A 13,757-nucleotide genomic window follows, 5' to 3' on the forward strand; every position below is an offset into this window, starting at 1 on the left:
TGCTGCTTGGCCTGCTGTGTTCATCCAGCTCTACACCTTGTTATCTCTGATCTTTAAGGGGTCTTGTTTTCTCCCTACTTACTGTTTCTTTTTTTTTTTGCCCAAAATATATTTGTAGAAACTCTTTGGATTCTCCTTAACCCTATTTGCCAAAGCTATCTCATGTCTCCTTTTCACCCTTCTGATTTCCCTCGTAAGTATATTCCTGTCGCCCTTGCACAACTCTAGGGATTCGCATGACTCCTGTCTATACCTGGCGTGCTTCCTTCTTTTTCTCGACCAGAACCTCAATTTCTCTAGTCATCCAGCATTCCCTACACCCACCGGCCTCACCGTTCGCACTAACAGGAACACATTGTCTCTGGACTCTCGTTATCTCATTTTTGAAGGCTGTCCACTTTCTAGCCATCCCTTTTACCTGCAAACATTTGCCCCCGATGAACCTTTGTAAGTTCTTGCCTAAGATCTTTTAAAATTGACATTCCTTCAATTTAGAACTTTACCTTTTAATCAGGTCTTTCCTTTTTTTATGGTAACTGTTTGTTTTAAAACTAATAGAATTAAGATCACTTGCTCCAGTTGCGCCCCCACTGACACCTCAGTCACTTATTTCCTAAGAGAAGGTCAAGTGCTGCTCCTCCTTAGTGGGTACATCTACATACTGAATAAGAAAATTTTCTCGTGCACACTTAAATTCTTCCACATCCAATCCCTTAACACTATGGCTGTCCCAGTCTATGTTTAGAAAGTTAAAATACCCTACTGTTACCAGATAGTGGAGGTCTCCTTACAAACTTGCTTCTCGATTTCCTGCTGACTGTTGGGGGGGATTCTAGATTACAATCCCAATGAAGTGATTATCCCTTTTCTTATTTCTCATTTCCACCCCAATAACTTCACTGGACGTACTCCATGGAATATCCTCCCCAAGCACAGCCATTCCACAATCTTGTATATATCAAGCTTGTCACTGCTCATTTTCCCAAATTCTAAGACTACAGACCAAAGATACACAGCCTCCCAGCTTGGAACAGCCTTCTTCTGGGGAACCTTTGACTGTACTATTTCCCAGGGCATGTATATCCTTCCTAGGATAGGAAGACTAAAACTGCACACAGTACTCCAGGTGTGCTATCACCAAAACCCTGTACAACTGTAACAAGACAATCTTTGATCTTCTATTCCAGTTTCCTTGCAATAAAAATCTGCATGCAATATCTTCCTTGTACAAGGATGTGCAGGCGCTTTTGAACATTGAAAATGCCCCATATCTTCCTGAAATATTGTTTTCATTTGCACAGTTCTTCCATTACCATTTTATGGGATGTCTTCTGTCTCCAAGAGCACATTCCAGACCTGCAATATGAGCCGGAAAAAGGGCAAGGCTAACAAGTTTATGGAAACACTAGCACCTACAAGTCACTTGTCATTCTGACTTCGATAGACTTCATTGTGCTTGGTTCAAAATCCTGGCATCTCCTCCCAGACAGCACCATGGGTTTACCTTCACTACAGACTGCATTGATTCAAGAGAGTGGGTCATCAGCACCTTTTTTTGAGCAAAATTGGGGCTTTATTAATAAACTTTCCACAATTTTTTTTTTGTGTGGTTTTTGCACTTGAATCGTTAGAGAGAATGTAGAAGTGTGGAGGGATTATTTAATACAAGTCTCCATGGATGTGTGAAAGGTGGTTTTGTGTGATTTCGTTGAAGTTTTGAGAGGATAATTGTGATGGACTAGTGAGTATATGAATTTTTTTTTAATATGACCTTCCAGAGGACACAACATTCTGCATAAGAGACTGTTAGAAAAATGATGAGGCACAAAATTGGAGGTAAGCTTGTACGGATTGGCAACTGCTTTAGACCTTCCAACTAGAGGAAATAAAATGGATTTCTTTCTCCCTACTTGGTGATGTGACGAGTGTCAGCAAAATGACTTTAAAGCTGTGACTTGATAGGTAGCACTTCTCCACTCCCATCATAAGGTCAGAAGCGGGACTGTTTGCCAATGATTGTGCAATTTTCAGCACCGTTTGTGACTATTCAAATGCAACAAGGTCAGGACGATATCTGGACTTAGGCTGACAAGTGGAAAGTAGAATTCGTGCCACACAAATGCTAGGCCATGACCACCACCAATAAGAGACTAACCACTGATATTCAAAGGTGTTATCATCAGTGAATTCCCCCCACACTCAATATCCTGGGGGTTACCATTGATCAGAAACTCAACAGGATTCACGGTATAAATATAGTGGCTATAAGAGCGGGTTAGAGACTAGGAATATTGCAACAAGTAACTCAGCTGACACCCCAAACCTGTCCATCATCTACAAGGCTTAAGTCAGGATCGTGATTGAATTTTCCCGACTTGTCTGGATGGGTTTTGCTCCCAATGACCCTCAAGAAAGCAGCCTGCTCGGAGGCATTGCATCCACTCCCTCCTCCGTTGCCCAGTAGCAGTAGTGCGTGCTATTTACAAGATGCACTGGAGAAATTCACGAAAGATCCTTAGACAGCATCTTCCAAACCCACAACTGCTTCCACCTAGAAGGACAAGGGTAGCAAATACATGGGAAAATTACCACCTGCAATTTCCCCTTCAATCCACTTACCATGCTGACTTGGAAATATATCGCCATTCTTTCACTGTGTTGCTGGGTCAAAATCCAACAGTTGTATCCTTTTAAAGCTATTATAGATCTACCTACTTCATGTAGACTGCAGTGGTTCAAGAAGGCACCTCACCACCGCCTTCTCAAGGACAACTCGGGTCAGATAATAAATGCTGCCCAGCCAGCAATGCCCATGTTCCATGAGTGAATTCAAAAAATATCTGTCAGAATATGAGGGGTTTCAGTGTCACTGCAGTGATTTTAATGACTGAAGTCAAGGCTGACCTTCCAGTTCAATACTGAGGCATTCTCAAAGTCTGAACACTCCTTGCATTATTTCTAATGGCAGGATCACTTTCCCAGTGTCTCAGCTAGTACTTATTCCTCGATCAATATCACTTAAAAAGACGATCATGTCATTATCACATTGCTGTTTGTGGAACTTCGTTATATGCAAATTGGCTTTTGCATGTCTTACATTACAAAAGAGACTGCATTTCAAAACTACTTTATTGACGGTAACATGTTTTGAGATGGCTTTGTGGTGCTGAATGATGCTATATTAAAGCAAGGTTTTTAAAATGTGCCTGACATAGCTGTACTAATGCTGAGCTAATCACATAGGTCAATTATTTGAACAAAGGAGAGTGGTATGTCATGAGCAGAGTTCTGTCTCCTAGCTTTTATTTTGTCTTCCATGTACCATAAATTTGAGCTTACCCAAAACTCTTTGGTTATATTCAAGTTTGTCACTTGTGTTTGTTCAACTTCATTGACTTTCAGTTCACTAGTGTCTAAGGCTTTTGTCATCTGTGTGCTCATTTCTTTCAAGCCCACTATTTTCTCAACTCAGAACATTGCATCCTCTCGCTGTGGCCTTTAGTGCACTGCCACATTGTTCACCCCATACTGGTGTGTGAACAGCCTTCATCTGATTCAACTGAGTGCTGGATTTTCCTCAAACTTCTGACCATTTCCATTTTTCCTTTAGGCACCCCTCATAACCATTTTTGCTATTTTATGGTTGTGTTTTTATTTGTTTGATTATCCTACTATGAACTGTGATTTTTATATTTATCAAGTACTAGTTAAATACAAACTGTACATACAAGTTTTTTAGATCACACTAAGTTAAGTCCATCTGCCATTGTGTTGCTAAATTTTCGAAAGTGTAAGACCATCCAATTTGGATCTAAGATGTTCATGTATTTATTGGTGAAATGATGGGAGAAGAAGGATTTAGCTATAGTACAAAAAAAACTAGAACAAAATGCAATATTGGCTTTAGTTTGTGGAAATTGAAACTTAAAAATTACAAAGGGGTATTTTAGTTTGCTGGAGCTGTAATCCAGTCCTATTTGGAATACTGTTAGATTTTAGTCATTGAACCTTTGGAGGGCACTCTTAAAATTAGAGCTAGTCCATTGAGGAGTAACATGAACTATTTCTTCACACAAAAAGGGTATTAGAAATCTGTCATTGTTTTCTGTTTCTCTTCTACTCATCTAGGATTAGCAGTTAACAGTATTTGGCGTTTGTTTTAGTAAAATCTGAAACTACCATTTTCCCCTCTTGAAGTGAAGTCCATGGTTATAGAGTCATTGGAATCTTCCAAGACTTCAGGTTATCATAGAGTAATGTGGAGTAAAGACAGATTAATGAAATTGTGTTTAAGGTTTGCTATTCAGTTATGGCCAAAAAGACTAAATGGGCTAAAAGCCCAGATTCTTTATGTATGTTTGCTTATCAGGTCTACCTTGTTTCTCTTCACATGGTTTGGTGTCATATTTTGCTTGTTTGCCAAGCACTTAATATTCCTTTCCACCTACCTATTGTCCTTAATTTCTTCTGAAAAGTTATGGCCTATGCACCGAAGATGATGTCAAGAATGCTATACTAACTGTAAAAGTTTTAAAACTTCTTGTTTAATTCCTTGTCACCTATCTTAAATTTGTGTTCTATTGTGAATGCCTTTTCTGACCAGTGAAAAAGGTTGCTGCAGCAGCATAATCTTTACAAATCCAGTTGTTCTGATTAATATTTTGAGTGGGTACAAATCACATTCTTGAATTTGTATTCGGCACCTCACATTGCATGAAACTGAAATGCATTCTTCCATTCTGGCTTCTAAAAGTTTCTCATGGCTCTTGTTATATTTTTGTACTGTTCACTTTGGTATCTTAAGCAGATTTTGACAGTATTGTCCAAGCCTGTATGTTGAACTTGTTTCTTTTTCCTGAAACCCCAACACTTTTATGGAACATCACTTGCTGTTTTTTTTAGTTCTTGTTTTCTTCCCTCTAACCAACTCTATCATCCCTTTCCGTTAACTTGCTTTTTTTTTCTAAGTATCTTGTGAGGGACCATCAAATTATTTTGTTTTTAATTTGTTGAAAATTTATATTAAACTATAAGTACAGCATTCTCTCCATCTACTGTCTTAAAGAATTATATAAGGTTGATTTCATGATGTGCCCTTCAAAAATTTATACTGACTCATCTTGATTTGCATGTTTCCGGTGAGTATATTGTGAAATGTATTCAAATAGTTCCAAATATAGATCTTTGAGTAACATCAATGACTGACTATAAGAAAATGGTACTAAAAACAAAATATTTACTTGGGTCAGAACCAAATTTGTTAGTTGGTTTATGAATGATAGTGAGGGTCAAAAGGATGTTTACTCAATATGGGATATTGTATCATGCTTGCTTGCATTGAAAGGATTTTGTTCAGATATTTAAATGTGTTGCGCTGTGTCCCTGTAAGAAAAATGACCGTGCATATTAATTGGTACAGCAAATGAGCACTTCATGTTGTTTCTTTTTAATGTACATTGCTTACTTTAAATGCACTCCATAGAAAGTAGTAGTTTCCTTTTATTCTTATACTAACTTTGGCATTCTCTTGTGTCAGTATGGAGGTTTTAGTGGACATATGACTGGAATGGCAGGGCCAGGTGGACCGATGCATGCTGCCCCACCAGGTGCATACCAGCCTTATTCTGCTTACACTGGGTACCCTTCTGCTGCTTCAGTGGATCCAATGTGGAGTTACTTCACTGCAATTGCTGGACAAGTAAGCATGACAAAATATGGTTTCTAAGGATGGGTATTATTTAAATATGGCAAAGCACTTTGTGTATAGTATGCAGCTGTGTTTAACCATAACATTCTTCTGTCATAGCTTGAATCTTAATAATTGCTACTTTCCCTTCAAAAATCCAATCACAGGGTAACTTTTTCTCTCACCTTGGAGCAAGAATAGTATTCAGCAGCATGTGGTGAAATGTTTTGGTCTTCTGCACCAATTTGTATTCATTTGTGCCAAATAGGAACAGTCATAGTCATAGTCATAGAGACCTTAATCTCCTCTTGATTTTCAAGATTATGATGGAGAGTGGTGAATTCACACAGATATAAATAGGATGCCATTTGGTTAAAGCTGATTTTGACAATGAAAGGACTCTGACATTTTCTACATCAAACTTCTGTTTACCAGAAATAGGCTGCTGATTGTGAAACTGGTAGCAAAAGAAGAGAATTTGTTCCATTTTATAGTTTACATAGTTTGCCTGAGAAGAATGTGATGCGTTAAATCTCATTTGAAGAAACTTAGTGTCTCCAGAGAAAAGTAGTTAACTTTTAAAATCATTTCTCTTCTGCCTTGTAAATCTGTCAATTTTTTTTTTTTTTTTTTTGTTGCATTTGTGCCTTCATTTTCATGAGGGATTGTTGGCTGAATGGCTGATTTGTGATGTAGAGTGATGCCAACAGTTGATGGTTCAAATCCATTACTGGCTAAGTCAACATGAACTACCTACCTCCTCAACCTCGGCCCTTACCTAAGGCATGGTGACCCTCGGTTTAAATCCGTTGCTATCCATGAACTCGGAGGAGCCTATGGGACAATGACAACTTTAACTTGCGCAACTTCCCATGCTGACATTAATACTAGAGGCTCCAGTGGTTGTAGTATCTGAGTTTCCCATCACCAGCTTCTTAAATTGCACTGAAAATCAGCCGTTATGCTCTAGCAGCTTTAGCTACCAGACAAAGTAGTAGAGGTGATACAATTACACCACTTAAAAGATATTTGGACAGGTACGTGGATAGGAAAGGTTTAGAGGGATATGTAACAAATGCATGGGACTAGTTCAGTTTAGGAAACCTGGTTGGCCCAACTCGTCCATGCCGAAGGGTCTGTTTCCATGTTGTGTGACTTTGACTTTTGAATTCCTGTAATCTCACTGTATCTTTCAAAACTTTTACCAATCATTTTAGCCCCTGTTGTAATATTTGTGTGGCAACAAAGTGTCTTAATTTTTACTCCTACTGTTCCTAATTTTTTATGGCTGTATTTGCACCACACAAATGCCAGACAGACCATCAGCAAGCGGGAATGTAATCCGCATCCCTTGACATTTAATGGCATTGCTATTGCTGAATCATGTGCTGTCATTTTGTGACAATTACTACTGACCAGAAACTGAACTGGACTAGCTGTATAAATACTGTCATATTCAATACCACATGACCGACTTGAAAATAGTTGGAATTCATGAAGTAAAGGAGGCAGTAATAATGTGGACACAAACTTGGCTTATTGTTAGAATGCAGTATCGGTATTGGCAATACAAATTCTATGGCTGTAAGAGTAGGTCAGATGCTAGGAATCCTGCAGCAGGTAACTTGCCTTCTGACCCTCAAGTCCACCATCAACACAACACACATCAGGAATGTGGTGAAATACTTCGCACTTGCCTAAATGAGTGCACCTCAACATTAGATAGGTAGTAGAGTCAGATACATTTAGGGACCTTTAAGCAACTCTTGGATGATAGTAAAATGAAGGGTATGCAGGTTAGTTTGATCTTACAGTAGGATAATAGGTCGGCACAACATCGTGGGTCGAAGGGCCTATACTGTGCTGTACTGTTCTATGTTCTAGATGCTAGGTACACTATTGAGAACGAAACTGCCTGCTTGATTTAGCCCCATTTTTCCATTATGCATTTTTTTCTTTTTTTACATAGGGCTCAATGGTGTCCTTTATTTTCCCCAAATCACCCATGGTTTTATATATATTTATTACTTTTTTAAAAAAAAATTTATCCCTCACCACCTTTTCACCCCCCTTGCATTAGCATTAACAGCTGTGCTATCCTCTTTAATCTCCCTTAGTCCCACCCTTTCTCATTTTTAATGGGCTGTTTCCTTTTTTTTTATATAAAAGGGCAGAAAGTGCTAATATGGATGGTGAGATGCCCAACATCTGATTTCTTTCCTCAAAGGAGAGAATCCTGACTCCGACTGTCTCTAATGACTGTATGCCCAAGTGCTTGGCCTGGAATCACAGACTGCCTTTCTCTTAGGATCCCCTGTCTAAAGGGTGTCTCTGTTTGACTTGACTGAAGAGCACTCTCCTTTAAACCTTGAGGTATGCCCCTTGGAGCATGTACAGTCTGTTAGTACACTAATGGCTCAGGATGCAGATGTGAGATTGACATAAAATGTGCCACTCAGCAATATGCCGTAGAGCTGTTTGGCTGATGAGTGCTGATGACCATAAGAAGCTGCCTGGCTTTGTGACTGTACTAGATAGCAAGGCAGTACGTCAGTTCTTGAACCTTTTAAGCTCTGGGCAAAGTGCAAAAAGGAAGGCAAAAATGCTATGAGCATCCAGTAGATACTAAATGAGGAAGTGATGAGAGAGCAGCCCTAAGATGTAGTCTGATCAATCTGAACTGGGTAAGTGTCACTGTACACAGTATTCTTGCAGCAGCATTCCAATTAAATATACCAGTGCACTCTGAAATGCAACATTACAGTGCAGAAGCACATGCTGATGTGCTATGATTGGCATCCACCATGCCAACTTCTCTGCACTATGTCCATGAAAGTGAGATGTGTGGGGCTGCTGCCCTGTAGATATCGGCGCAGAGGAGCAAGTGGTGATCTGGAGTTCCCAGGTGCCTGCTCTGACTTTCATGAGCATTCTGGACGCCTAGTTTCTATCTGGCAGGGGCTAGAATGGGATTGTGCCTAATTATTAAGGTGACTAGGTAAAAGTGAGGATGATGATAAGCAATATGAGGCGCCTCCTCACTCTCATCAGCAAGACCCTCATCTAGATGCCTGGAACTCTTGGAAAATGCGATTTGATGCTCCTGATGTCAACAGAGTCTTTGCTTGACTTGTCAACGTGATTCTCCCAAATTTCTTAGAGCCCATATTATTCAAGGCCTGGAAAAATTCTAAATAGGATTGCTGATTCAAAGTTACTTCAGACCTATATATATGGGACAGTGAGATCTTCTTTGTTTTATACTTCAGCAACATAGCAACCAAATTTGATCTTTCTCTAGTGATGCATGATGAGGGTAAGCAGCTAAAGTTATGATAAAAAATGTAGGAGCTATATTTGAACCACCCACTTTGTTTCTGATTGATAATTCCAGGAAATTTGCTAATGGCAAGTTTAGAAACATGTTTGAAAATATTAAACATGGTGTTTTTGAGTATGGCAGCTGGAAGTCTCATTTTCAGCAATGAACTTTGCTTTTTTGCTTTAGAAGTTCATCACAATGATATTTGGATTCACACCTGAAACACCTGTTTAACTGCTCCCCTCAAATCTTGCAGTTCGTCAGCCTGTGATTGCTGTTTCAGTCCTGTAGTATCCAGACCGGCTAAAAGTACATTTATTGTCTGCAGTGGTTTAAGAAGGCCACTGCCACAAAATGTCTCATTCCACCTCTCTGAAACTTTCTTTATACTAGCACTTGTGTCTGATATCGGGATGATTTTAAAATGCCATGGCCATTCAGTGCTCCATCCTTTGCCACCACAGAATAAAGATTTTTGGAAATTACTGATTCCTCAGGAATATTGTCAAGACTGCAGACATATGCTGCAAAAATGAACGTCTAAGAACTGAATTCCCAGTTAAGACCAATAGCTTGAAAATGAGACCCCTTGTCACAACGCAGTGACTTAAATGGGAGCACTGAATGTTTGAAGATCTGCAGTCTTTCATACAGCCTTCTAAAGTACATAATACATTCAGCTACAAAATGACTGAATTTGAAAATGGATAATGAAATTCTAACCATGTCTTGACAGCATCCAGAGGATCATTTAGAAAACCTTGTGGAGTTACACCTCCTTCAAGAACTGATTGAGAGCTGGATGCCAAAATACCTTGTTTTGATTTTAGTTCTGTTGAGGAACCCCAAGGCCATGTCTTGTTCCCTCTTGTGAAAGGAATATAACCCATGTCGCTGTATACACTTCATTCTTCCACTAAGCATAAGTTTCAAATGCTTGAATACTAGCAGATACTCATTCATACCCTGACACTGCCTCCTTTTAAGTTATTCTTCATAAAAGCTGCTCAGTTTTTAATCTTCTGTCTTAACTTTCTAATTTTCTCATTTCCATTCCAACCAATCTCTGTTTTTATGTTAAACCTTTAGCAGCGATTTGGCAAATGAGGAAATCAGAATACCATCATTATTCTCATTGAGTTTTTTTTTTGTTCCCTCTTGTTCTTGATCCTTTTACAAGTGGGAACAGTTTCTCTTTCTCTACTCTCTTCAGATTCTTCATAATTTTTAAAGAAAGTGAGATACTTGAAGCAAAACAAAAGTATTAGTAAGGTTAGAGGACAAATTAAAGGGTGATTTAATGTTGAGAACTATGCCGACATTGCTATTGTTTAGTCAGGGCAACGGTGGGAGCTCTAAATGGGCAAGGAGACTTCATTTCGGAGGAGTTGTCATAGTTTCTCACTAGGTTTCCATCACGCTATTACCAGTAACGACCTTCTGTTTGACAAGCACCTTGGCCTCAGCGAATGAACGTTCTGGATGGAGGTGAGGAAAGGAACAGTAATCTGCTGGTAAAGCCCACTGAATCAGTGGAGAGGTTGGAATAATCAATAGAGAGGTTGGCATGATCAGCTGCCAATGGTCACCGGACCTGAAAGATTAACTGAGATTTTTTTCTTCATCACAGTTTTTGACAGCTTATCTTTTTTTCTAGCAATATTCAAGTTTTGTGCTACCAAGGAACTATTAGCTAACTTATGATTCAGGCTAAAATATCTCCACTGTAGAACCAGGGAACCTTGCAGAGGGAAAGGGTTTATTGTAGGAGAAAGGCAGTGGATGGTGGAAGATAGATGTGAACAAAAAAGATTTCTATTGGCAGTTGACTTCCCAGGCAATATTTTGCATCTGTATGACATGATTTGTTGAGTTTCTCGTTTAACTTAGGGATCTAAAATTATTTGGGCAGAGGTTAGATTCAGAAAGAAGAATAACAAAATTAGTAGGTAAATATTAAACTGTCACCTCTAATGATGAAATTCTGGAAAAATAAAAGGAATGCTTACTATGTCTAAATCTATGTGGTTGCTGAAAGTAAAAGACTTGTTCTTAACCTTTCAATTTTTCACAGGGACTAATTGTGATGCAGCATTTCTTAGTCACATATTTAAAAAAAAAAAAAAATTAATAATTTTACTTCTCTGGTTGCAAGGAATATTTATGATAAATATCAGTTGGTCAAATTTGTTACCCAAGCTTCTGGTGATACAGAACTGTGGCAGGAACTGGGTAGGGGTTGATGAGGGCACAATAATTTGCAGTTCAACTTTTTTTTGAGATAGAACAAACCACTCTGATCCATCTGAAATGGTATTCACAGCCGGACACTAGTCATAAATGACATGGAATCTTTTTTCATTTTAAAAAGTCCACTTATCACATAAGATTGCTGTTTATTCCATCCTGGTATTTTGTTGGAGCCTGAGGAAAATAGTTGCTGCTGCACCTTTACATAGCAAATGTAACCTGTACCAGCTCGGCCAAAAAAAGTCTTGATGGAACTAAATGGCTTGGCTCAAGCTTTAATGAGTTTAATTATCAAATAAGCCTGACCTTTGGTTCGATTTTGGTAAAACTTAGGTTTTTTTAAAAGTTTTCTTGACGGTGGTCTCTCCTTTACCATGCCAGGATTATCATTTTGGAAACAGGACTCCAAGCAACAGGTTACCCCATCATGCAAGGAGTATAGTATTGCAATAAGATTATTTTTAATAAACCTAATCTTGTAAAATCATTAAAGAATTCCTGCGTCTGGAAGAGGTTAAGGGTTAGCATTTCTTTTAACCTTGGAATTTACACGGCCCTTGTGTGGCCAAAAGTAAAGACTGCAGCTCCAATTAAAACTGTGTATCGTAGAATCTTTCACTTTGACAACCTCTGAGGTTTAAAGTTCACATTAGATGTGGAAAACACAGCAAAAATTAATGCAGTAAATTGTATTTTAGTAGAAGAATGTGATGGTCTTGTCTCTAAGCTGGTAGATCTTTGCTCTTTCATATGGAGAATAAACTGTAAAGCAACTTTCAGTGGTAACCAAATAACTGTTAACACATCTGAAATCTAACCTTTTTCAAAAAAAGAGAAAAAAGAAGTAGAGCATTGATCTGCTACATTCCGTTTAAATTGGGATTATTGCAACATGTTTGGACTTTCTGAATAGGATATACGTGCCCCTTCAGGGTGGAGATTTACACTGGTTTCTGTTTCCTAGAAATGATCACCATAAGGTTTTTTTTTTAAATGGTCAGTAACTTGTCTGCCAGAAGCATCAGTGTTGGGTCCACCGTCTTTTGTCACTTACATAAATGATTTGGATGTGAATATAGGAGGAATGGTTAAGTTTGCAGATGACACCAAAATAGGTGGTGTAGTGGACAGTGAAGAAGATTACCTCCGAGTCCAGTGGGACTTGAACCTGTGGGCTGAGGAGTGGCAGGTGGAATTTAATTTAGATGAATGTGAAGTATTGCTTTTTTTTTAAGGCAAATCAGGGCAGGACTTTTACACTTAGTGCTAGGGTCCTGGGGACTGTTGCCAAGCAGAAACCTTGGGGTGCACATTCATAGTTCCTGAAGATGGAGTCGCGGGTACGCAGGGCAGTGAAGAAGGTATTTCATACACTTGCCTTCATTGGTCAGTGCATTGAGTATAGGAGTTGGGATGTTATATTGCGGCTGCATTGGACATTGGTTAGGCCACTTTGGAATACTATGTTCAATTCTGGTCTCCCTACTATAGGAAAGATGTTGTTAAATTTTGAAAGGGTGCAGAAAAGATTTAACAAGGATGTTGCTGGGGTTGGAGGGTTTGAGCTATAGGGAGAGGCTGAAGAGGCTGGGGCTATTATCCCTGGAGCATTGGAGGCTGATGGGTGACCTTACAGAGGTTTGTAAATAATGACGGGCATGGATGGGGTGAAGAGCCAAGGTCTTTTCTCCAGGCTAAGGGAGTCCAAAACTAGAGGGAATAGGCTTAAGGTGAGAGGAGAAATGTATGAAAAGGGATTTCGGGGGAAACTTTTTCACGCAGAGAGTGTTGCGTGTATGGTATGAGCTGCCAGAGGAAGTGGTGGAGGCTGGTACAACTGCAACATTGAAATGGTATATGAATAGGAAGAATTTAAAGGGATACGTGCCAAATACTGGCAAATGGGACTAGATTAATCTAGGATATCTGGTCGGTATAGGTGAGTTACATTGAAGAGTCTCTTTCCATACTGTACAACTCTGACTCTAAATCTAAAATTGCTCAGGAATAAACACGGATTTGGAGAACTGTGCCTCCATGATGATCTGTTTTGTTGTCTGTGGTCCAATCTTGTAGTGATATCAAAATTCTCTGCCTGGACAATCGGAGTAGTGTTCAAGGTGGCAAGTGCAACTAAGCAAATGTGTGAAATGTTACAACAGTCATGCTGCTTAAACTGTCGGAAAACTATTTTGAACAGTATATCTATGGACTGCTTGTGTATGAATTTTTGTTCTCGAGGATCGGTGCTCCGTAAACCTGGTACAGCAAAATATGTAATTGGCTTTAATTCTGTCTACTTAGTATTGCATTTTAATTGTTTTCTATTTGTGGATGAATACAGAACACTGAACTAGCTTTATTGTTTTAAAAAGACAAAATTATTCCAAATATGGTAATTAATCATTCATCTGTGTAAATATACTTTTCAAAGCTGGTTATTATTTTTTGAAGACAACAAGGTGCAGAGCTGGATGAACACAGCAGGCCAAGCAGCAT

The 13,757-nt window shown here is 39.0% G+C and overlaps 1 protein-coding gene across 1 annotated transcript in view; it reads left to right on the forward strand.

Moving 5' to 3' along the window:
* LOC109915026 (grancalcin-like) overlaps positions 1-13,757 on the forward strand; it is a 37,856-nt gene that overhangs the window by 11,760 nt on the left and 12,339 nt on the right. Inside the window, exon 2 of the mRNA XM_020514636.2 lies at positions 5,537-5,698. Coding sequence (XP_020370225.1) covers positions 5,537-5,698 — 162 coding nt within the window. The remainder of the gene's footprint in view (positions 1-5,536; positions 5,699-13,757) is intronic.

The sequence above is a fragment of the Rhincodon typus genome, chromosome 7, assembly GCF_021869965.1.
Source record: "Rhincodon typus isolate 14 chromosome 7, sRhiTyp1.1, whole genome shotgun sequence".
Classification (NCBI taxonomy): Eukaryota; Metazoa; Chordata; class Chondrichthyes; order Orectolobiformes; family Rhincodontidae; genus Rhincodon; species Rhincodon typus.